This window comes from Myotis brandtii, unplaced genomic scaffold, assembly GCF_000412655.1.
Source record: "Myotis brandtii unplaced genomic scaffold, ASM41265v1 scaffold850, whole genome shotgun sequence".
In the NCBI taxonomy this organism is placed as follows: Eukaryota; Metazoa; Chordata; class Mammalia; order Chiroptera; family Vespertilionidae; genus Myotis; species Myotis brandtii.
Window position 1 is genome coordinate 1,685,973 of NW_005371455.1, and position 25,320 is coordinate 1,711,292.

Sequence of the window (25,320 nt, forward strand, 5' to 3'; positions counted from 1 at the left end):
CGAAGTGTGCTATTTACAAATTGTTACTACATCCGAGTAAATCAGAATTTTCTGTGCCATCAAAACCCAATGAAGATACCAACTGAAGATACCGTATTAGCGTGACCGAGACCACTGCAACTGTCCTCCACACTCCCATGTCCATTTTGTGTTCATACAACAGACACGTTCTTCTCACTGGCTGCTTTTTAAGCAAACTGTTTCAAATCGAGTGGGAATTTGAGCACTTCTACTGCTACCACTGCCCCCAGCCACCCTCCTCTCAGGAATAGTTCCAGTGTCTCCCCGTCTGCCCTCTTGCTTGTTTACCCCTTGTGCTCCTAGGGTAGGCTCTGCCTTCAACACCTAAGGCATGGCATTCTCTGCCCAACACTCCCCAATGACAAGTAAAAGTCAGATTCCACATAATGGTGCTCAGCCTGACACCTTGAAACCTTGCAGATCCCATTTCCCGCAACTCTCCACTCACTTGCAACAGCCACATGAGGTTCCTCAAACGGGTACCCCGGTGCTCTTCTCACATGAAGGCGTCTCACCGTGCGCTCCTTCATGTCCCAAAGATCTCTGACCGAATGTCTTCTTCTCAATGAACCCTTCCCAGGCCATCTACTTCCAGCTGTACCCACGCTCTTTGTCTCCAGGTTTTATATTTCCCCCTTTCACTCTTGCTCAAATGAGTTATTTATTGCCTGTCTCCCTCAACTACAGTGTAAGCCCCGTGAGATCAGATAACTTCATCTATTTTGCTCCCTTCTGTGTCTCCAGGATCCTAGAACAATGCCTGGCACAAAACAGCCAAGCAAACAATCCATATTTGTTGAATGACTACAATCTTCTAAATTTGAATCCACCACAAAAGTTTAATCAATAAAATAATATGTTTAATTGTTTCTTATCATGGGGTCATTTTTAAGATTGTGTGTGTGTGTGTGTGTGTGTGTGTGTGTGTGTGATGAAAAAAAGAGTTTTACTGCCACAGAAAAAAAAAAGCTGTATAAAATGATAAATTCCAGAGAAAAGGTTAAGTCTCCATTACCATTTGCAACTACTCATAGTACTTGGCATAACAGTCCAACAGCCACACTTGGTTTGGAAAAGGAGTTGCTCTCTGCCCATTAGCTTCCACATATGTACAATAATGACTTTCTAGTTAAGCAGAGGTTATTTTTAGGACTCTTCTCACTTTGAGATACATTATAAACTTGATGAAACAAATTAAGGCCAACCAGGCCTTGCCTGCAACTATCCCAACAGTCTCTTCCAGCATGGCTACATTCCAATCATAATTTTTGCCATGTGCTTCTGTTCACCCAGCCCTCTGTTTTATACCACAGTCTCTTTCAAGTGTGCAGCTTTTGTTACATCTTCAAATCACTCACACACACACACACACACACACACACACACACGCACGCTCTCGTTCATTCATTCAAACATACCTTAGTGAAAATATCTAACCCACAACTGAAATCCCATTGAGTTCAGTGTAACTTATGTGGCTAGACCATGGCTCATGCCCCAGGCAGACTTCCTTTTCCTAGTCATTGAGTACACAGCTCCTCTCCCCAGCCTCCCTCTCCCTTTGCTCCATACCACTTGCATGTATATGGTTTGAGAATAGCTTCACCTATAAGTGAGCATCATAAGCTGAATCTTCATCAGGGGCTCATCAGGACAGTTTTAGAGTCCAGAAATGTCAGTTGTGTCCATTTTTATTTTTTTTCTCTCAATCTAATGTCTTCTTTATCCTAATGATACTGTCTAGGACAGCAAGATGAAAATCTACAGGGTGGCAATTTGACAGTACCTTTATTCTCAGAGCTTATCATACTGAAAAAGAAATATCTTATAACAGCCTAGGCACAGCTGACTAATTTATTGGTTGCTGTTAATATCAACAGACTTTTCAGTCAGGACACAGATGGGTATATGTTTTATATGATGCTTATCAAAATAAATATAAATTGACATTGTGGCAGTAAGAAATGAAGGTACTGGATAGGGATTATGGAGCTTGTCTAGTCACGTCCAATTCAACCTTAAAATTACCTAAGTGTGAAGTTCAAGTAGATTTTACACACTTTATATAAAAGTCAGTAGGAGGTGTTTTATTTCAGCCTTTGATCTTGATGTTTTAATGTGAATAGAATTTGCACACTTGGAAACCTAGCACTAAACCCACCTATGTATTGTCTTTAACCATATCAAAGTAGAAACCAAGTTTTCAATAAAAATACAAAATATTTCTGAACCACAAAAAAGACAAGTAACCGGAGTCCACAAAACACAAAAATCCATCCGCTCTGCTGATCTGAATGAGTTTACACTGAAAGAAAAAACTCTGGTTGGCAGGATTCTAGACCCCGAACTGGAAATCACAAGTCCCACATTGACCGACTCTTCCTGAATCACATTCTGTCATTTCCGTTCCCTGGAACACCCTTTTCCTCTGACTCATTTACACTGAGCTCTTAACCGGCAGTGAGATCCCTTCTGTTTCTACTTCTGTCTTTGGCAACGATTCTGCTTTGATAGAAATTACCAGCATGTGTTAATATAAAACCACATTCCACATACGAGTCATTAGCTTGTTGCTATTCTAGTAAAAGCAACAACAAATCGAGTACCAGCTTCTATAAGCATTCTTTTCTCGTTAAATCTGCTATTCCAAAGACTCACTCAAGGTGGGAGACAGCAGCGAACAACATTCCCAGCTTTCCCCTGCATAGCACTGTGGGCCCACATTGCCGAGAGTGCTGGCCATCCAGCGCCCTACAGAGAACCCCTCATTAGCAGCTGGGTACCACGGGAGGCAGCCACACCTATTCTTCGTGCCCTGAAAATGAGCAAGTCTTCCAAAATCAAAGAATCTGAAGGGTCATCATGAAAAAACCCCACAGATTTTTGTTGTTGTTGTTTTAGTTTGCAAGACATTCTACATCGCTTTGTTTTCTGGCTCCAAGTCCTCTGGGGAGCCCACAGGAGCAGCAGCGCTCCTACCCATGGCTGGCGGCTTTGTCTCCAAATTGCCTCCGAGTGTCCTAACAGGATACAGGCTGGCCTCCAAGGCTGGGAGCAGATTTTCAGTGTCCCTGTTCCCTACCTGACCGCTAAACAGGGCCTGCCTTTAACGTGTGATGTAAAGACCTCACCTCACCTACATTTTCCCCTAAATTCTCTCACACCTGGGAGTCCAGCACAGAAGGAACGTGAGGTCTTTCACGGTGGCAAGTTCTGGGCATCAGCAACATCACACTGGCTGAATGAATGTAGCAAATCAATACAGACATGATTCAGTGGCTTTCAGAGCAAAGAATATGGATTTCATCTCCTTTTTTATAGTTTTCATTGTACAGGAACGGACACACTGTATAACTGGAGGAGAGGCCAGCTTTTATCTGAGCTGCAACACAAGCAGACACTATTGTCACCCGTTGGAAAACTTGGAGCCTCCCTCTCATAAGAATTTCTAATCGCCCGACGAATCAATAACTCTCCTGCTGGAATATTTCCACCTTGCCCAAGTGCACAGAAGCATTTAAACCCTATGACACCTATTAATGCCTCTTAGGATGGAAGATTAGCATCGGTGGCTATCCTTAGCTTTGACCGTGCTTTTTGTAAAAGAGGACATCAGGGTCTCTTCGGTGATTTCCATCAACCATCTGCTTTCACCAATGGAAACTTTACCTCAATCAAAGGCCAGACACTATAGGAGCCCAGAAATCACTCAAGGAAAAAGCCAGAGTTTCCCTAAAATGATTTTCCTCTCCCCTAATCGCTTCCACACCAAAATGCATCTTGAGAGGACATCAGGCGCCCCAGAGCCGTTCTCTGGTTTCCCCCGACTATCTTTGGGGAGCACCTGTCCTCCTTTCATGCTGTGCCTGCTTTCCAAGAGCCACCAGATCACGCACGGAGCCCCCCCGCGACGTGAGCGCGGGTGGCCCAGGACTTACGTTGTTCATGTACTCGCTGAGCAGGTCCTGGAGCGCCTGGCGCACGGCGTTGCACTCGGCCACGATCCTCTCGCGCCGGTCGTCCCGGGTGCAGGAGGAGTCGGCCATGAGCGCGGCCCCGCTGATGATGCTCTCCAGCCTCTCCTCCAGGGACGGCCGGAACCTGGCCTCGCTGAACGTCATGGGGTCCAGGATGATCTTATTCTGAAAGCAGTACAGTAACAGAAATAATCAGCCGAGGAGAGCGACTGCCTTCGCCCCCTGTTTTCTGCACCAGAAATATCCGAGGCCAGGACAAGACTCTCCGTGGAGAAGAAGCCGGTCCCCTGGACAAATCCAAAGGTGGCCTTGACAAAGTAGCAGCTTTCTGGAAGGCGGCGTGCCCTAAATCTAATCCCCGGGGAGAAACATTGTTTGACGCATGTGTTCTTGGCAAAGGCTATCTCAAGTGACATTTTCAAATGAGATGGGGACAGTGGCTTGGCATTTTTTAAAAAATGTGTAGCCTTCAAGGAAAGGCCATTTCATGCAGCTCTTGGGGGACAGGAGAAGATGTGAGGGCCCCGGAGCAAGAACATGATATGTAACTAACAAGTTGGGATGCATCTGGTGACTGCTGTACACATCGCACCGCCTTCTGAGAAGCGGAGCGCCCTATGGCAGATGCCTTTGGAAACCTGGGCAAACGGCATCCAATAGGCACGTTCGGAACAGGGTGCGTTCCTCTAGGAACTAATATCTTTTGTATAAAAAACTAGTGCTCAACAAAAGGATCTGTGTGTGTGTGTGTGTGTGTGTGTGTGTGTGTGTGTGTGTTATTTGTCACAGTTTACTGACAGAGTCCTGACAGAGATACTAACATGTTCTGAAGAAGCTTAGATAAAGGGGGAAATAGAGATGTTACCTTAAAGCAGCGGTTCTCAACCTGTGGTTCGCGACCCCTTTGGGGGTCGAATGACCCTTTCACAGGGGTCGCCTAAACACATCCTGCATATCAGATATTTACATTACGATTCATAACAGTAGCAACATTACAGTTATGAAGTAGCAACGAAAATAATTTTATGGTTGGGTCACAACATGAGGAACTGTATTAAAGGGTCGTGGCATTAGGAAGGTTGAGAACCACTGCCTTAAAGGAAGATGTCATAGAGGATTTAAGCTTAGCTTTGCCCTTGATGAGTCTGGAAATGTGTAGATAGAGATGTCCAGACGTGGACAGAAATATGCATCCAGAATTCAGGAGATGTATAAGCCTGAATAAGGATCTGGGAATTGCCTGGGAGATTTGGACATAAGGTAGCAAATGGCTTACTAGTAAAGCAAATAGAACAAGAGGGGCAGGCCAAAGAAGGCCCAGTTAATACCAATTTCCAAGGGTCTGCTGAAGGAGAAGAACCAAATAAGTAGAAAACACAGCCAGAGGGATAGGAGCACAACCTGAATATCACTCTCCGCTGATCAAGGAGTAGATAGACTGAGGAAGTGTATGATACGTAATGGCATGAAATAGAGGCAAAGCTGACTTTGTCCAATGGCTGGTTTCCACCAGGGACCCCCTTTCTGCTCAAAACAAGGAACAAGGGTAACCGAAGTGGAATGGCCTGCTGTAGGAAGAATATGCTCATCTTCACTGGATGAGCACACTCAGAGGTCCAAGGACCAGCATGGTGGTGATGGAGAAAACGGTCTTCCAGTCCTAGGATCTATGGTGGGATTGCCATTCCATTACTGTTTCCTTGGATGTTCATTATCCCTTAAATATTCATCAAATTTACATATATATTTATATCCCATGTATATTACATATATATATATGAAACTATTTACCTTACCTACAAATTCTATATAATAAAAGCCTAATATATAAAACCACTGAACAGTGGAACAACCGGTCACTATGACGTGCACTGACCACCAGGGGGCAGACGCTCAATGCAGGAGCTGCCCCCAGCCTGTAGGCCCAGGCTGGCCAAGGCAGGTGCCAGTGGGGGCCTCCCAATCGCCCCGCTGGTTGCCCCACAGATCGGCCCTGATCGCTGGCCAGGCCTAGGGACCCTACTCATGCACATATTTCGTGCATTGGGCCTCTAGTATAATAGAAAAGAAACTGGGAGTTGGTAGCCATACCTTTGCTCAGTACCTAGTATGTGCACTTACTAGAGTGCTTAGTGCTAAAAAGAGAGTGGAGAGAGTAAAAGAGACTTGTGTGATTTTTTTTCCAAATGCAATATAAAATAACTGCTTAGTCATTACAGTCTGGGCTCTGTGCTCTGGGAAGGCTTGCCTTACCTCTCCAGAGCACCCTAAGATATTTCCTGGAAGTTGTGCTTGAGGCATCTGAGTCTCTAATTCCTGGTAAAATGTAAATCTCCATAACAGAGAGCTCTTTTCAGCACAAAGACTATGAACTCCTGAGGAATGAGTTCAAGCAGGTGACAACTTAGAAAAAAGAAGCACCCACTAAACACAGCCCAGGCCTGAGGTCTACTTCAAGGAAACTAACCAAATTGCCTCTAGCCTGTAATGGTCTGCTGGTTGTCTTGGATTTCCTAGGAAATTACTTATTGGTCCAAGTTCCCTCTTCAGGTTAGAGGGCCAATGCACGAAGCCATGCAAACAGGAGGGAAGCTGTTCTGTGCAGGTTTTGGCATGAAGACCATCTTCACATTTACACTCTCTTGGGTCTTACAAAAAGGGTGGATTTTACTGAACTCAGAATACTGTTACTAAGACCCTGTCTCTTGTGCCCTAGTAAACTTCCAAATATTCTAACAAATCATAGAAGGCCTCAGGACAGTGGATGTCTGCAGGGTAAATCACTACAGCTGAGATTCCCAAAGGAAAGCTGAAGGGAGCACAGTGCTCCCACCACACCTGCTATCTGTACGAGAGCTGCATCTGCAAGGACTCTTCCAAGTAGGAACCTTTAAAATTCTGTCTCGTTCTCACTCTCTCTGTCTTCATTTCTACTGCTTTTCAGTTGCTGCATTCATGATACTTTTAATTACCATGTCATATGCTCAAGTACTGTTATTCTAACTAAAGATATACTTGGCTCTGGCTTGTTTGGCTCAGTGGTTGGAGCATTGGCCCATGGACCAAGGGGTCATGGGTTCGATTCCTGGGGGCATGTACCTCAGTTGCATGTTCCCCAGCCCCGGTGGAGGCGCGTGCGGGAGGCAACCAGTTGATGTGTCTCACATTGATGTTTCTCTCTCTCTCTCTCTTCCCCCATCACTCTCTCTTTCTCTCCCCCTCCTCTCTCTTTTCCACTCTTTCTAAAAATAAAAATAAACTACACTTGAATAAAACATAATTAAACTATGTTCTTTTATAAAGGTTACTGATTTTCAAAGAACTCTCTTACAGAAACTCATATTACTATAAAGCATAATAAAAACTATTTGTTCAGTTTTGAGGTTTTTAGGAGACCCTAAAGAACCATATATTGGCTGATTATTATATTTTGGACTAAAAAATATAAAAAAGTGCCAATCTGATGAAAACACACTGAGGTAAATTTGGACTCTCCAATGAGGGCATCTGTAAAACAGTTTCTCTGCAGAATAGAGGTAAATGTACTACCGCCATTAGAACATTATTTCCTAAATTATTTTCCATGGAACACTGAGCTTAGAGATGTAATGTTTTGATGAAAAAATAAGTTTTTGTACCAAATATGCATTGGAGATCTTGCGTGGCCCGGAGCAAATTATCACATGAAATGTTTCGGGGAGCTCTGCATTACAGAAGTCAGTTTACTGTAGCATTCCTCAAACCTACTTGAGTGTAAAGATGCATGCACTTTAAAATGCATGCACTGCCTGGCCAGTGTGCCTCAGTGGTTGAGTTTGACTTATGAACCAGGAATTCACGGTTTGATTCCCAGGTAGGGCATATTCCCAGGTTGTGGACTTGATTTCCAGGGTGAGGTGTGCAGGAGGCAGCTGATCAGTGATTATATCTAATCAATGATGTTTCTATATCTCTCTCTCCCTCTCTCTTCCTCTCTGAAGTCAATAAAAATATATTTTAAAAAATAAATAGAGCCCTGACTGGTTTGGCTCAGTGGATAGAGTGTTGGCCTGTGGACCCAAGGGTCCCAGGTTTGATTCCGGTCATGGGCGCCAGAAACAAATAATAAATAAATAAATAAGTAAGTAAATAAATAAATTTAAAAATATAAAATGCATGCACTATCAGGGAGAACCCAAGGAACACACTTTGGGAAATGTTGCAAGAGAGAACTTGCAGTGTCAGAGAAATGAGCTTCCCACCTGCCTGGCACGGGGGCAGTCAGGAAAGTAAATGCACTGAAACACTGGGAGTAAAAATCTCCGCATAAAAGTTACACTATTCATCATGTTTCTAATGGAGTTATTAATTATTTATAGATCACAGGGGAAAAGCTTTTTGAAAATTCTCCCTGGAAAAGAAACAATAAATTTACAATATTCCAATCTATATCTGTGCTGGAGATGGGAAGCTTTGCAATGATGGATGGGAAAGTCTAGAGGGGAGAAGCACTCCGGGGAGAGTGAAGGCATAAAGATAACGGGCAGTAAGAGTGTTTGTGTGTGTGTGTATGTATGTGTGTGTGTGTGTGTGTGTGTGTGTCTGTGTCTCTGTGGGGCTATGGATCACCTATGTGTGTTCACCTATAAGTGGGTGGGTTTGCATTGTGTGTAATGGGTAAAAGGGGAAGTATGTGTGTGCCTTGTATGAGAGGGCATATGGGATGTTGGTGTTGGGGTGTGTGTGTGTGTGTGTGTGTGTGTGTGTGTGTGTGTGTTCGTGTTCAGAGAACTTGCCAGATCTCAAACAGGCTTTAGGATATGAGAAAGGAACAAGAAAACAGACAGAGTCAGGCAAATAGAAGAACTAAATGAAGTCAGGAGCTTAGAGGAAAAGATTACAGTTGCTAAATTAGTAGAAAAACAAATAAACTCCTAAGCTCAATCCTGAGTAAGATATACAGAGAACAAAAGCCAAAGCATAGTATTCAGAAGTGACTTAAAAAATAAACACCTCATTAGGTTCTCTTTGCTACCACACTTCAGGGTCCTTTGAGATCAGCAAACAGATCCCCTCCTTTCCCTGAATCAGCTCAGCCTGGCCTCGCCTCTGTGCGGCTGCCCTCTACTGGCGGGAATGAGCGAAGCAGCAGCCACATCCTTCCTTAATCAAAACTCCCTTCCCTGGTCACTGAGGAGACTGCAGGCACCAAAGAGAAAGGACAGGCCAAGGCTCCCTGCCTCTCCTTCATGGCAACTGTGCTCCTGCGAGAGGATTTGATGTTGTACTGACTTATTTTAACCCACTGAGATTGTACATTTTCAATATTTAGGTCTGTTGTTTGCATTCTTAAAACTCATCAAATTGTTTAATCTTTTTGATCTCTCAGCTCCATCTTATATTGTCAGGTTACTTCATCTGAAAATTGTGGGCCTACATTTCTTATGTTATCTTTTTCTTTTTTAAAAATAAGACTTACTTTAATATCTTTTTATCTTGTCTGTTTTCATTCTGCTTTTTTGACTTGCCTATTTTGTGTTTTGTAATTTTACTCATATTTTAGTAACATCTTTACTTTAAAAAAAATTACTGTTTTCATTCTTACAATTTATGGAGTGGCAACTGGAAAGCATGGCTTTAAAGAAAGCAGCCTCAATAATTCCTACCCACGCAAAGAAAGCTGGGATTCTATTCTGACATCAAGTCAGCCCTGTAATGGTCTCCCTAGTCCTACATAACTGATTTCCCATTATTTCCCTTGTTGAACTCTATAAGAATTTTACCTTGAAATAAATCAGTAGACCATACAGTTCAAAACTACTTCTCAGAATAATACATTTACCTGTACTCACTGCACAAGCAATTGTCAGGAGGTGCAATTGTTAAATCACACCTATCACCCGTTCTCTCCGCAAAGAGTTATATGACCTAAGAGTTCAGAACAATCACGGAACATTGAGTTATGCTTGTCGCAGGCCCTGATACAACTGGAGGCAGCAGGCAGACCTCTGCAAAAGCAAGAAGTTGAATGCAGTACAAACAGCGTGCTAGGTCCACCATTCTGTGTCCTCGATATTACTATTCCCATCTCACTGAAGTGGCAAATGATGCCAGGATGTTGTCTCATGGTCATACAGCCTAGAAATGAGGACATCAGGATTTGCACACAAGCCTTTTGACATGAAGCTCAATGTGCCTCCCATTGTATCAGACTGCACACATTCAGTGGAAATGAGCCTAATTAATCAGAATTATAAATATATATTTATTACATAAAAAGCTATGAAACTCTCTTAAACCAAACATAATGACATAAGTACCATCTGTCATACTGTCTTCTTGTTTATCATCTGGATCATCTTGCCTTTCAAATGGCTAATAGAAAGTAAAGCCATTCATTCAACAAATGGGTACCAGTTACTACAGATGTCTTGAAGGCACAGAATGAATAATCTTTTATTTCTAAAAGTTCACTCTCTAGTCAAAACTGGAAACACGTACAGCCAATTGTAATTTGGAAAATATATCGATGATGTTAAGAAATGGCTGAGTAATGGCAATTTGCACAGTTGGTAGGTGGGAGGTAAAGAAATTGTTCTGGAGACGATTACTCCTCAGCTAAGATTCCTGCCCCATGGAGACTTCTCCAACTTTGGCCAAGCAAAGTCAGGAGCAGGAAGAGGCAATGAAGACAGAACAGGAAGTGGAGGCCAGTGCGTGGAGCTCTGTGAGAGACAGCACCGTAGAAGAAGAGGATTACAAGAGGTTTACCAAGGCTGAATTGTAAAGTGTGAAGCCACGAGTATGGTGCCATGGAGGTTCCCCAAGCAACTCTCCTTTGAGAGAATCTTCTACTTGAGTGTAGTTTCCTGACCTCCATCTGCTGGACTTGTAGATGCATGACAGTTTCACAAGGAGTCACACGTGCCCCCAGGTAGCCCCTGTCAATCCCTAAGCACAAGCAGGCCATTCCTGCCCCATGGAGACTTCTCCAACAGGCAAACTCCGCTCCTGCTCTGCACACCCCACTGGCCTGACCGAGGCTTTCTCAAAACTGTGCTGAGGCGCTTCCCACTCAGTCCCTTCTTTCTTGCTCGTCTTTCACAAGTGTTTGGCCCGCACTGCAGTCAACAAGCTCTCTCAGGCTATTTCTGCTGGTTCTCTCCCACTTTTCCTTCCACGGGGAATTCCTCCTACATGTCTAACCCCATCTATCCCGGAATTTGCTTCTCCAAGGATCGGAAGGGACAAAGAAAAGGAAAAAGAAACAACGTCGGCGAGGAGACCAACAGCCATGATTTGAAGAGACTTCTATGCCAGCTAGGAAGCCTTCACTTGTGAACATCCCTTCCAGTGGTTCTCAACCTTCCTAATGCCGCGACCCTTTAATACAGTTCCTCATGTGGTGATGACCCTCAACCATAAAATTATTTCTGTTGCTACTTCATAACTGTAATTTTGCTACTGTTATGAATCGTAATGTAAATATCTGATATGCAGGATGTATTTTCATTGTTACAAATTGAACATAATTAAAGCATAGTGATTAATCACAAAAACAATATGTAACTATATATGTGTTTTCCAATGGTCTTAGGCGACCCCTGTGAAAGGGTCGTTCGACCCCCAAAGGGGTCACGACCCACAGGTTGGCGACCCACAGGTTGAGAACCGCTGCTTTAGACAATGAAGAGTCATTAAGAGCATTTTAAAGAAATAGGAGTGGCATAATCCTGTTTGGTTTTAGAGGTTTTCCTCTGGACATTGGGGAAGGCAGCTGGACTAGAAGTAGAAGGCAGGGGAGGCATTACCAAGCCTCCAGAACTCAGAAGAAATATGGAAAGAGTACAAGATTGTGTTTGTTTAGGGCACATATTGGGACACTTTTAGAATGTCATCTGCAAAATTTAGAGATGTGCAGGCTGTGAGGATGAGAAGTCAAAGATAAAACCTAAATTCCAAGCATGAGCAACATCAACAATGCAGGCATCAGCAAGCTACATCCTGCATGTCAGCCTTCTATTCTGTAATTAAATTTTTATTAGAATGCAGATCCATTCATTTGCATACTGTCTATGGCTCTTTTATACCACAATGGCAGAATGGAAGTTAGGACAGAGACTGTATGGCCCACAAAGCTTGCTTTATTTACTACTGGCCCTTTAGAAAAACATTTGCTGACCTTAAACAAGTGTGATAGATGAAGAGTATGTTTAAAATGCCTGTGATTCATTTAAGTTGATGCTGGAAGCCGATCCACCCTGGCTGCTTGACGCAGTCGCTGCAGGGATGTTTCGAGGAACCTGGCTAGAAGGAACCTGGCTATGATGATCACCTGAACACTGCCTCCATGCCTTTCCTTCCTCGCCAACTCCGTCCACACCTTGGGGAACCCCTGGACCTGTTGGGGCTGGACCCCAACAAGTTGAAAAGGCTGGTGGAAAGTTAATTATAAGTGCATAAAAACACACCAGGTATAAAGATTTAGGATCATCAGAATAAATGCAGAAGTGAAAGGCCTGAAAATAGATATGATTCTCAAGGAGAAATTACAGAATGAGAAGAATAGTGAGTCCAAGACACAACACTGGAAAACCCTCAATGTATAAAAGAGAAAGAACCCTCCAATGACACTGTAAAGAATGGTCAGAGAGATCTGACTAGCCCCAGGAGGTGGTAAGGCCATAGATGACAAGGGAGAACAGCAGGGAATTCTACAAAGAGGGTAAATAAGATCAAAACTGAAAATTTCGATTAATGGAATTTTTTGCTAGCAATAAATTGTGGGCCTACATGTGTATATGTGTACTGTATGTAGTTATAAATATCATCATCCAAAAGCCACATCAGGTTCAGCGGAGAGTAACAGAAGCAATCTAGCTAATATTGAGACAAAACAAATTATTTTCTGCCCAGCCAGCGTGGCTCAATAGTTAAGCCTCAACCTATGAACCAGGAGGTCATGGTTTTGATTACCGATCAGGGCACATGCCTGGTTGCGGGCTCAATGCCCACTGTGGGGTGTGCAGGAAGTGGCTGATCAGTGCTTCTCATCATTGATGTTTCTATCTCTCTCTCCCTTCCTTTCTGAAATCAATTTAAAAATTTAAAAAATATATTTTCTAATTCATAAAAAAATCATATAATATTTTCTCTGAAGGTTCTAGAAAACACTAGAAAAGAGAAAGAATTAAATGGTACTAAAATTAGAAAGAAGATAAAACTACAATATACAGATGATATAGACTGGAACACCTGAAACCTATATAATTTTATTAACCAATGTCACCCCAATAAATTCAATAAAAAAGAACGTAAAACTAGAGTTGACCCTTCAACAACATGGGTTTGAACTGCATGGGTCCACTTGCACATAGATTTAAAAATATATATATGTAGTTGGCTCTCTGTATCCAGTGGTTTTGCACCTGCATATTCTACCAAACCAGCATCAAAAACTATTTTTCCAAAGTTGGAAATCCGTGGATGCAGAAGGCCGAATGTATGCACTACTCTTCACCATTTTATATAAAGCACTTGAGCGCCATGGATTCTGGTACCCAGGGGGGAACCTGTGGATACCAAAGGCTGACTATTTCTGATTGCAGGTGTTGCAACTGTTTACTTGGGGAAAAAATGAGAATTAACAACAAAAAGAAAGAAAGAAAGAAAGAAAGAAAGAAAGAAAGAAAGAAAGAAAGAAAGAAAGAAAAAAGAACTACAAATTAAAAGCCTTTTTCCCCATGAAGGCATTATCTCATGTCTGAAATCAATTGCCTTCATATATACAAGGAATACCAAATTGGAGGGCCAAAGTTACTGTACCAGAAAGTACAAAACAAAACACAACACACAAGGATGCCAACTAGATACAGTACGAAAGGTGCTCAGAGAGGTGAGTGGACTGTCGAGGCTCACAGCCAGAGCAAAGGACAAAGCTAGCGCTGGGAAGCAGGCCCCCAGCTCCAGGAGCTGCGCTCCAGCCACTGCACCACACCGTCTTCCTCTGCACCTCTCTGGGTATTTACAACATCATTCAGGGCCACACTCAATTATCAACTTAAAAATCAGCAGCTATATCTGGTCAAACATTTAATTAACTCACCCCTAATGCCTTGGCAGGGCCAGACCGAATGACTTCCTGAGCCTTATAGGACCCCTGGGCCAGACGTTACCCGCCCTCCCCCCGGATAAATACTGAAACAGCAGTAGCACATGATTCGTTCACACGTTAAGACAGTGTGAAGTGAACAACGACAAGGAATGAATGCTCCAAACTCCTACTTTATCCTATTTTTAAAATTTCTCACCTGTTTCAAACTGGTCGGCAGGAATTAATACACCATGAAGGAAAACAAATGTATCTTAGTCTTTCTTTGGCTAGGAATTAACCATCTGCATTCCAATAGCCAAGAAAGGGAAGTTCTTTTCCTTTAGTAGCCAAGCACCTGCTTGTTAGACTGGGAGAAAATCTCATTTATTATCATTAGAATTTATGGCTTTAATCATTAGTTAATCTCCTTAGAGAATTACTTAAGTCATCTAAAGAATTTTTCAAAAAGTCAAGAAAGACAACGAAGAAAACAATTTGATAAGAGTATGGACTAACTTAATCATTTGTTTTCTCAAAGTTAATTTTATAACACAGGAAAAAAGCAAATGCTGGCCGTAGGAGAAAGTCCTGTGGGTTTCTTTGTTGTGTGTGGCCAGCTTGTAAGAGATTGTGTCCTGGATTTTCACTACTTCATAGTTCAAGGTAGCAACTGAGGAAAATAATGAATTCTGCTCTAGCTCATAAACACCAGACCCTTGCCACCTGCTGTCCAACAAAACTACTTCGAATCAAACAAGCAGAAGAAAGAATAAATGTCAACATGCCCTAATCCAGTCATTTACTTTCATTTTCTAAAGATCTTTAAAAAAGAATCTCAAAGAAAGGTACACTAGTCAAATTCCTTCCTCAAAAAGAATATGTCCTTCTGATACGGAGCGATTAAAGCAATGAAAGACAACAAAAAAACCTAAATAACAATGCATGTTTAGGTGAGAGAATATTTATCCTTTAATTATTCTTAGCTTTTCCCAGGATTAGGCAATATTGTGCACACCTTCACTTTTCCTTTGCACCTCTAACATTAGCCCATCCTTCTATCAACCTCTGCATATTAAAATTTTGTAGTTTGCCTTGTCTGGAAGTATAACTGGGTAGGTTTTATGTTTCAGCCCTTCCTTACTTTCTCTTTCTCAAGTATACAATTCAAGAGTCCTTCTGTGTCCGGCTACATGAGGAGCTCAAAGCCATGTGGTCTGGGGGTAAGGCTGCCTTAGCCCTGGCGAAATCTGGAGATGACTAAGCATTTGAGAAATTCAAGCTTTGGCCTGGCCGGCGTGGCTCAGTGGTTGAGCGTTGACCTATGAACCAGGAGGTCATGGTTTGATTCCGGTCAGGACACATGCCCAGGTTGTGGGCTCGATCCCCAGTGTGGGGAGTGCAGAAGGCAAGCCGATCCATAATTCTCTCTCATCATTGATGTTTCTATCTCTCCCTCTCCCTTCCTCTCTGAAATTATATATACACACTCAAGCTTTGGTTTAACTTAGAGCTTCATACTGTCTTTAGAATGGCCTAGAATAGACCACAAAAGGTCCAGAGTCCCAGTGGGATCAAGGCATTAAATTTCATTTATTGTATTACTTTGCTGCACTGATACAATCTAAAATAAAATAAACGAAGCCAAATCCAGGCAGTACCTATTGATTATTCACTACAGTGTTTTAGAAATGTCTTATCCAGTTTAAAATATTTGACTAGTGACCTCTGAGGCAGTCTCTCTCAGTTTCCCATTAAAATGAGTAAAGATAGAAAAAAAGAAAGAAAAAAGAAAGAAAGAAAAAGGAATTTTACAGCCCTGAACATGGAGAATGAAAGACCTCTACTAACAAGGAGGCACAATCATAATTCTGGCTCTGAATGCTCTAAAGACTTATTTTAAAAACTGAAGTCTGAGATAAAAGCATAAATCAAGATGATTTTTAAAAAATTTAACTGAGGTAGCCAAACCAAAAGCATGTTAGCTGTTCAGTTTTAAACAATTATTCTCTCTGTAATGTATCAATAACTAACACAGATACGTTTTCATCGTTCTCATTCTATTCCAAGCTCTCCCAGTGAGAATCTTTTTTTCTTCATGTGAAATGTTTCTCTTGGCCTAACTGGGGTAACATTTGCAATGGAAAATACTGAGGAGGTTGAGGTTCAATCACCTACTTTTTATTAAATTGCAGAACAATGCTAACCTCATTTTAGATTTGCCTTAACTTAAAAATTGCACAGTATCTTATTGACTTCTTAGAGCTCTGGTATATGCTTCAAAATAAACTAATTATGCCATTTATCCAATATGATATTATTTGTAATCAAACAGTTCAGTTTAATTGGAAACACATGCCAAAGATTATAACCAGATAATTAATACAGCACTTTTTATTCTTAGATATTTAATGTTGGCTTTTTTTTTTTAACAAAGAGAAAGATGTCTAAGCTCACATCAATTCCACTTGACAGGAGACCCTGCTATTTAGGTAGAAGGCCACTCACAAAGGTGCTGGATGAGAAATTCCAGGCCTAGGACACGCCTCCTGGCTGGTGTCACCTGAAACCTGCTTCCTCTCCCTTCACTCATCATTGCCTGCCTTGCTGAGCTGCTCTGGGGCATTTCCTGAGCACAGTCTCCAGCTCTGACAAGGACACTAGCTTACAACTAATCACAGTACAGCAGGGCAAAGGCACTCACCCTGAGCTTGACACTATGGGTTAATTAGAAAGCACGCGTCTGAAATGTATTCAGTCAAATCAAGTCTTTAGAGCAGAGGTGGGCAAACTTTTTGACTCGAGGGCCACAATGGGTTCTTAAACTGGACCGGAGGGCCGGAACAAAAGCATGGATGGAGTGTTTGTGTGAACTAATATAAATTCAAAGTAAACATCATTACATAAAAAGGTACGGTCTTTTTTTTTTAGTTTTATTCATTTCAAACGGGCTGGATCCGGCCCGCGGGCCCTAGTTTGCCCACGGCTGCTTTAGAGAGTCACGCAAGGGAAACTTGCTTTACTCTTCTGCTGAGAAAACTCTCATGTCATTGCTCCATTCTCTTTGGATTTTCTACATTATTGATCATCTTTTTGTATTCAGTCTTCATTTTTAAAAAATCTTTATTGCTGAAAGTATTACATATGTCCCCTTTTTTTCTCCCATGGACCCCTTATAGCCCATGCCTGCCCTCTGCCCCAGACCGTCACCACCCTATTGTCTGTGCCCATGGGTTATGCATATATGCATACAAGGCCTTTGGTTCATCTCTTCCCCCCCACCCATCCACCCCAAACCAGGGACCTCTTGGTTCATGGGCTTTCACCACCCTATTGTCTGTGTCCATGGGTTATGTATATATGCATACAAGTTCTTTGGTTGACCTCTTCCCTCGACCCCTGCCTCCTCCCCCCTTCCCTCTGAGATTGGACAGTCTTCATCCTATTTAACCTCTGTGTGCTACTTAACACAATTTAAAACCATCCACTCCTTATAGGGAGTCTCACTATGCTTAAGGGGACCCTGCTGTTCTGGGGTTCTCCTCATACCCTTCTGACAGCTTCTCCTCCCATCTCTTCCCCAGTTCTTCTTCCTTGATCTCCCCCAGCAGGTGGTATTTCTCTAGGTCTAGCTGTATAGGGCAGGAGCAGAGCAGACTTTCTGGACACCTTTGACAACCCATTATGAAGTCAAGGCCATGACAATAACTGTTAAGTAGCAATATGCCTGAGAGTGAGGAAATAAGCTGCAATGGAAATGCCCTTGGCATAGGCCTAAAACACCCCAAAGGGAATGTCTGGACACTTGGATAAGGACTCCATCTGGACACCAATCTGAGTGAGACTGCCACCCACTGTGGGCCATAAGAACGCAAAGCTCTGACCACCCAACACTCAAGCTTGGCTGTCACATGCGGAGCCCAATGGGACTTCCACTCCCCTGTAGGAGCGCTACCTGGTTCCAGCTGCCTGGTTTGATACTTTGGATGCCACCAGGGATCAGGACTTTGCACTGGATGCTCCCTCTGCTCACTCTATTATGTAAGCTCCCCCCAGTTCTTCATGTAACTTGCGTGTAACCCTATTGGCTGATTAGGGAGGTCTCCCCTAATAGAGCTGGCATTATGGAAAGACACAAACGTGTGTGAGTGACTCCTTTCAAGGATGCCCCCCTTGCTCGTGACACCTGCTCCTTGTCCTCAGCTCTCTCAATATCCTCTTTCTTGAGGACATCAACTACTCCCACACCAGAGTCATCACGTGCTTATGAACAAGAACTCCAGTTCCACGTCCAGTCCTCACCCTCCTGAGACCCAGCTCTGTACCTATGGTTGCACACTGGACTTTGACAGCTGGAGGTATGATCACCTTCTTAAGTAGAAGGTGTGTAAGAATGATCTCTTCATCTTTCTCCAAAGCCTAGCACCTTCACTTCAATGGAGAAAAAATAGAAGCAGGGAAAACATGGGAACCTATAATCGCACTTCTTTCTCCTAGTGCATTCATGAAAAACTAGAACCACTGAGGAATGCTCAAGCATTAGTATTATCTAGGCCAGGTGTAAAACAGTACAGAGTTGGATGGCTTGGATTAGAATTCTGGCTCCAACTCCTCCTAGCTGTAACTTCTAGCTGAGCAGGGTGCTTAAAGGAGACATGTCTCAGTTTCCTCATTGGAACAGTAAGAATAATATCAGTATCTATACTATAAGGTTGCTGAAAAATTAAGACGTGTAAAGAGCTTAGGATAGTATATGACACATAGAAGCGATAAATATTAACAATAAAGTCCTTTAAAATAGTTCTTTTATATAATCTATACTAATAAAAGGGTAATATGCTAATTAGACTGGGAGACTGGACATCTTTCTACTGTCCAACTTCCTTCCGGACAAAGCCACGGTGGTGGGAGCCGAGGCAGAGGTGGTTAGGGGCGATTAGGCCAGCAGGGAAGGACAGTTGGGGCCATGAGGCCGGCAGGGGAGGGCAGTTGGGAGCCATGAGGCCGGCAGGGGAGGGCAGGTGGGGGCCATGAGGCCAGCCGGGGAGGGCAGTTGGGGGCCATCAGGCTGTCAGGAGAGCAGTTAGGCAGCAATCAAGGCAGTAGGCAGGCAAGTGGTTAGGAGCCAGAGGTCCTGGATTGCGAGAGGGATGTCTGACTACCACTTTAGGCCTGATCCCATGGCCTAAACCAGCAGTTGGACATCCCCTAAGGGGTCCCGGATTGGAGAGGGTGCAGGCTGGGCTGAGGGATGCCTCCGCGCCCCGCCCCCCCCCCCTGCACAAATTTCATGCACCAGGCTTCTAGTAGTTTATATTTTCATTGTCACTCCATCCTGCACCCTTTATTCAGGGCATTATCGACTCCCATTTAATTCATCATCAAGACTCTAAATTGACCTTTCTTATACAACTTATTTTTCCCCCTAATGGACCATTCTTAACATTCTGCTTAACCATACTACCCTTTTGGCCTAAAATATTTACTGGCTCCCCAATTACCTATTATCACCAACCATCTGACAGCTTACAGATGTGCAATCTTACCCAGTGGTTCTCCAATTCTATTTCTATCATTCCCTTTATAATATACTAGAGGTCCAATGCATGAAATTCGTGCACTCGGGGCGGCGGGGGGCGGGGGGGGCGGTGTCCCTCAGCCCGGCCTGCACCCTCTTAGGTTCACCATCACTGATCTATACTATAAGGTTGCTGGAAAATTAAGTTGTGTAAAGAGCTTAGGATAGTATATGACACATAGAAGCGATACATATTAACAATGAAGTCCTTCTGGCTGAGCAGTGCTCCCCTGTGGGAGTGCATTGACCACCAGGGGGCAGCTCCTGCATTGAGCGTCCGTCATCTGGTGGTCAGTGCGCATCATAGCAACTGGTCATTCTGCTGTTCAGTCGATTGATTTGGATATTAACCTTTTATTATCCAGGATGTCACAATTCCCAATGGAACTAGGCAATGGGTTGCATTTTTCTTTCAACCCTCAGAATTACGATGTCATTTGCAGCAAGTATAGCCTAAAGAAATATAAGCTCACATCCATTTACTCCATGTTTAAGATCCCTGACCTTTAAGATTCTCAGTAATCTGACACGAGCCCCTGCCCCTCAAAGGTCATCTTCCAGGACTCTCCTCATGAACCCCTGGTTCCAGTCACAGTGGCCTCTGACTGCCTCATCCCACCTCAGTAAGCCTCATAAGTTACTGTCTTATCAATCTTTCTCTATTGAATATTTCAGTACCAACTTCCTCCCTGCTGCTTCTCAGAAGCCCATGTTGACCCTACTCAGGGAAGGCTCACTTCAACTCTTTGTGTAGAAGGCTCTCTTTCATTAAGTCCTATTATCGAGCTCAATGTCAGTTACCATCTAGCTTACCCATTTGGCTCTTGTCCCAGCATCTTCTCCCAGCATTATTATTGGTGTGTGTGTGTGTGTGTGTGTGTGTGTGTGAGAGAGAGAGAGAGAGAAAGAGAGAGAGAGAGAGAGAGAGAGAAAGAGATAGAGAGAGAGAGAAGAAGAAGAAGAAGAAGAAGAAGAAGAAGAAGAAGAAGAAGAAGAAGAAGAAGAAGAAGAAGAAGAAGAAGAAGAAGAAGAAGAAGAAGAAGAAGAAGAAGAAGAAGAAGAAGAAGAAGAAGAAGGAGGAGGAGGAGGAGGAGGAGGAGGAAGGAGGAGAAAGAGGAGGAGGAAGAATAATGAAGTAGAAGGGAAAATCACCAATTACAATGCTTTCCTAAACTTTGGTATATCCTATGGCACCCAGCTGAGTGCTTCTCACATAAACAGCTGGTAAATATTTGCTGATTAGCAGATTTAGGGGTCATGAACATAAATGTCCCTTTCTCCAATGGCTTCTGGAGAACAATGGGGCGCCACAGGGAACCTAGCCTTTGCAGCCAAATGTATGTGGGTGGCACTTCAACTAGAGATGTTCCTTTTGGTCCACACTCGTATGTGATGTGGCTCAGTGACCGGAGACTCAGAATTCTTAGGGTGGAGCACGTCATCTATCAGGATGACCAGTGTTGGTTCTGCTCTCAGTGTGAGGCAGACTAGCCGAGGCAGCCAGTTCTTCTGGCTGGTGAGACAGGACTGTACAATCCTAATCATGATTTATCTGAAAGAGGGAACTATTTTCAATTTCCACACCGGGGAAGCTAAACCAACAGGCATTTTCAGTGAGTGCATTTAAGTACAGAGTGTGAATGTGTGAAGAGGGAAGTGTTATTGAAAGAACAGTGTCATAGAAATAAAAATTCCGCAAACATCTGAAAGTCTCATATAAAGGTCTGACTAAACCACAGTTGGTAAACAATGGCTCCTTGGCCAAATTAGGCACGCTATCCACTTTGCGTGGTTAACAAGCTAAGCATGATTTTTACACCTGAAAAGCCATGGGCCTACCAACATGTTACATTTCTGTCTAGAATCCTCTTCCTTATTACATCCTTAAAGAGTAAGATGGAAAGTAGCCTGGGGGCGGGGAATGAAACGATGACATGAATCCAATAAGCCGGCAACTGAATAATTAGTTACTAGATTATCGATGGTTGAATTTTTAAGAATCTTTTATAAGAGAAACAAACTTTTTATCCCAGAAATTATTTACACTCTGTCTTTGGTTTGGAATGTTAAATGATCCATTTAAAATGCAAAGTCAATTTCTATTTCTCAGAAGCAATTATGACTTAATTGCTGTTATCAACCTAATAAATTACTAGGTGGTTTCCACAACTGGTTATACACTCACATTTCATGTCTGATGAAAGAATAATTGTACCAATATTCTGCAAATATGAAAAGGAAATTGGTTCATTGGTCACAAGAAAAATGCATACACCTTGAGTGTAAACTCATCTATCTTTCTCCGTCTATTTTTAAGCAGGCAAATTAAGATGGGAAAGAAACAGTTTGTGTCTCACAGAAATAATGTGCAATGTGTTAATTGCTTTCCAAGAAACATAGCATGATTGAAAAATATTCTTCGTGCTTAATGAGATGTCATGTTCTCTTCTGAACTCTGGATTTTGATGTATATCTGTTGATGATGATTTAAATTACATAGATTCTTTGTATAACACTGGATAACATAGAACGGGTTAAGCCAATTAAGAAGATCATGGTTGCCAGATAGAACCTAGTAATATAATGAATGGATCATGAAGGCACGGAATGTCTATTGTGGAGAAGTTGATTTGGCATATTGCAACAGTCTAGAAGGTTAAAAATAAATTACAGGTGCATAAACTGGATAGCCAGAAGATCAAAGCAGAGTATATTCATTTAATATTCATTAAACAAACATTAACTTTATGTCTATGTGTTAACCATGCCAATAAGAGTATGCATGAGGTCTGGTCTCTCGCCTCCTAGTGTTACATTGAAGAGACAGAAAGTGAAAATAATAACATGTTTAATATTAATATGCACAAAACATAATCATAACATAGAATAATTAGTGTCTTAGTTATTGGGAGAATTAGCTTCCTCAGCTAGGATGAACATAAAAATATTAGGTAAGAGAGATAGAAGGAAGTTCAGCCAGAGGAACTACCATGAGAGACAACCTGTGAATGAAACAGCAGTTGTTCATCTTAAGAATAGTGAACAGTTAATTAAGGCAGAACATAAAATGAAAGGTGATTAAAAGGAGGATATGAGATGAAAGAGACAGTCAGGGCCCAGTGAAATGATTTGATGTCACCCTAAGGACTTTGAAGTTTATCCTAAAGACGGCATCTCACTGGTGAGTAATACATAAGACCTGACTTGCATTTTGGGAAAGCCAGACTGGCAGAGATGATGAATATAGAGGGAAGATGTTGGGAGGAGGGTGGGGCAAGTCGCTAGGAAGTTATTGCAGTGATCCAAACAAAAAATAAGCGCCTGAATAACCCAGCGGTCATCAAGATGAAGGTGAGAGAGCCAAGCCAAGAGTCTAAAAAGGAACCGAACTCATAGGTTTTCAAGATTAACTGGAGAGAAAAGTGGATCAGTCTCTAGATTGAATGGCTACGTTAAAAAGGCAGTTCCTTGAGCTAAAACAAGAAATACAAGGAGAACAAAGGTTAGGCTTGACAGAGGGAAAATGCTAGGTTTAGTTTGAGAACTGTAAGATGCTTAGAAATAATCCAAATTACCATGGCACAGATAGAGCTGGACACAGGCCTGGGCCTCAGGAGAGAGACTGGGACTAGAGAGAAGATGTAGAGTACCTGGGGTCCCAACAATGGCCCTTTTAGGGAGAATCCAATGGGAAAAAGGATACAAGTTTAGAGAAAAGCCATACTGAGGTGGCAGGAAAGAGGAACAAGCCAAGGAAAGGGAGATGTAATGGTCAAGGAGGTAGGGGAAAATAGAGCAACATAAAGTTACTGACCTTGACGGAAGAAGTAGTTTATGGAAAGAGATGCCAAGAGTTACCTGAGAAGTGAAACCTACACAGAGGCAGCTTTCCAAGACTGATGCCTTGATGGTTTTTATTTCAGTTCTCCAAAATCCAAGGTAAAAGCTACACTGATTTAAACCAAAGGGCTAAAGCACATGGCAAGGTAAAAGACACATTATTTTATTATTGTCGTTATTATTATCAGTAATTTTGCACTATCCACACCATTTGATACATTATTTTATTATTGTCATTATTGTTATTATTATTATCAGTAATTTTGCACTATCCACACCATTTCTTCTCCCTTAAATGTAAATAAGTTTTGACTGTAATTATAATCCTTCAAGTAAACTGAAGGACTCATTTTGCCTCATCTGCCACCCAGCACATACTGCCATTCATTCTTTCTTTCGATTAACAAAGATTGGGAACTTACTATGTGTCAGCCAGTGCTAGGCACCAGAAGTAAAACTGCTACCACAAAATAATTTTTAATGATGCACATTTCAAAAGAATATGAAGTTAAGACATGAAGACCATGGGCATCTGCTGCTACTTTCTACTGTTCGTGGCAGCTCCATGTGGAAAATCACAGACCAGGGATTGCTTGAAAAACAGAATATTATTCCTTTGGAGCAATTTACCATCTAAGAAAGTGCAGCTGTTAGCTTTCTTACCCAAAGGAGTGCTGAGTGTGAGGTGCTAATTGTTAGCATGCTCCTCTGGGTCTCTATTCCTTTAGGCTGTTGCACTTTATCCGATAGGGCTATGTTCTTTTTGCCACTGAGGCTCCTTACACCCCCCACCCTCCGCCTTCTCTCCCACCACTTATCTCCACTCTGCACCTGGCAGCCGGGTGAGGCCTGCATCACATGGCAGCAGGGCTGAGCTGTATGAGTTGAAACTAGTGACAACGTGAGGGGTTTTGCCATGGCTATTGTTTATCTCCCAGAGTTATACTCCTGCCAGGCAGCAGTTAACCGATGAGAAAATTGGCCTTTCCTTACTATAATTTACGAGGTAGTGCAAAGCTTAATTCAGCTGGACACAGAGATGGAAGGCTGCTAGGACATTATGAAGGATCTGGCCACTTGCCCCTCCGCCCATCCCTGTCCACAACGCACCTTCTAAGTGCTGATTTAAATGAATTGATCCTTACCTAGAAATGTAAACGGTGGTCACTAGGACATGACCACTTAAAATATGTAGCAATTAATCTCTGATAAAATTAATCTATGCACAGCTGGTATCTGCATAATTATAAATGTACAGTCATAAACTAAAAGCATAATAGACTTAAAATGACAGCAAAGAACAAACTGCTGAATTAGGATTATTGACATTAGCAAAAGAAATGGATGGTAAATGGAAGTTACCGGCGATGATTTATTTGGGAAACAATTTGTTTGAAGGTTTGGGGCCAAAGACTGATTGCTACACAATGGCTTATACCTTATTTCCTGGCACTGTATTCACCAATAATGAATCTTTTCCAAGGATGTGGCAATCTGACCACCATACATGACTTATCTTTCATTGTAAATATCTAAAATGATAGCCCCTTTTGAGGAGTTGGTCAGTTTTAACTGAACTTGCAATATAGCAAATCTTAAAAATTAAGATCTCTATTAACTAAAATGGTGAATTTAGATCATTTTTCAAAACATAAAAGTCAAGGTGAAAAATATCTCTTTAGTGCAAAGAGAACATAGAAGAGCATCCATTGTCCAGCAGCGCCCTGGCTAACATATATTTAGTGTTTACTCTACGTCAGCTACTCTGCAGAGTGTTTTCATTAAGTCTCACAGCAAACCTCAGTGGCCACCTCAGACCCATGTTACCTATGGAG

At 42.4% G+C, this 25,320-nt stretch overlaps 1 protein-coding gene across 2 annotated transcripts in view; it reads right to left on the bottom strand.

The window, feature by feature from the left end:
* Positions 1 to 25,320, bottom strand: part of CTNNA2 (catenin (cadherin-associated protein), alpha 2) — a 1,155,525-nt gene that overhangs the window by 744,588 nt on the left and 385,617 nt on the right. For both annotated transcript variants that reach the window (XM_005884743.2, XM_005884742.2), the window contains exon 7: positions 3,960 to 4,163. In XM_005884743.2, coding sequence (XP_005884805.1) covers positions 3,960 to 4,163 — 204 coding nt within the window. The remainder of the gene's footprint in view (positions 1 to 3,959; positions 4,164 to 25,320) is intronic.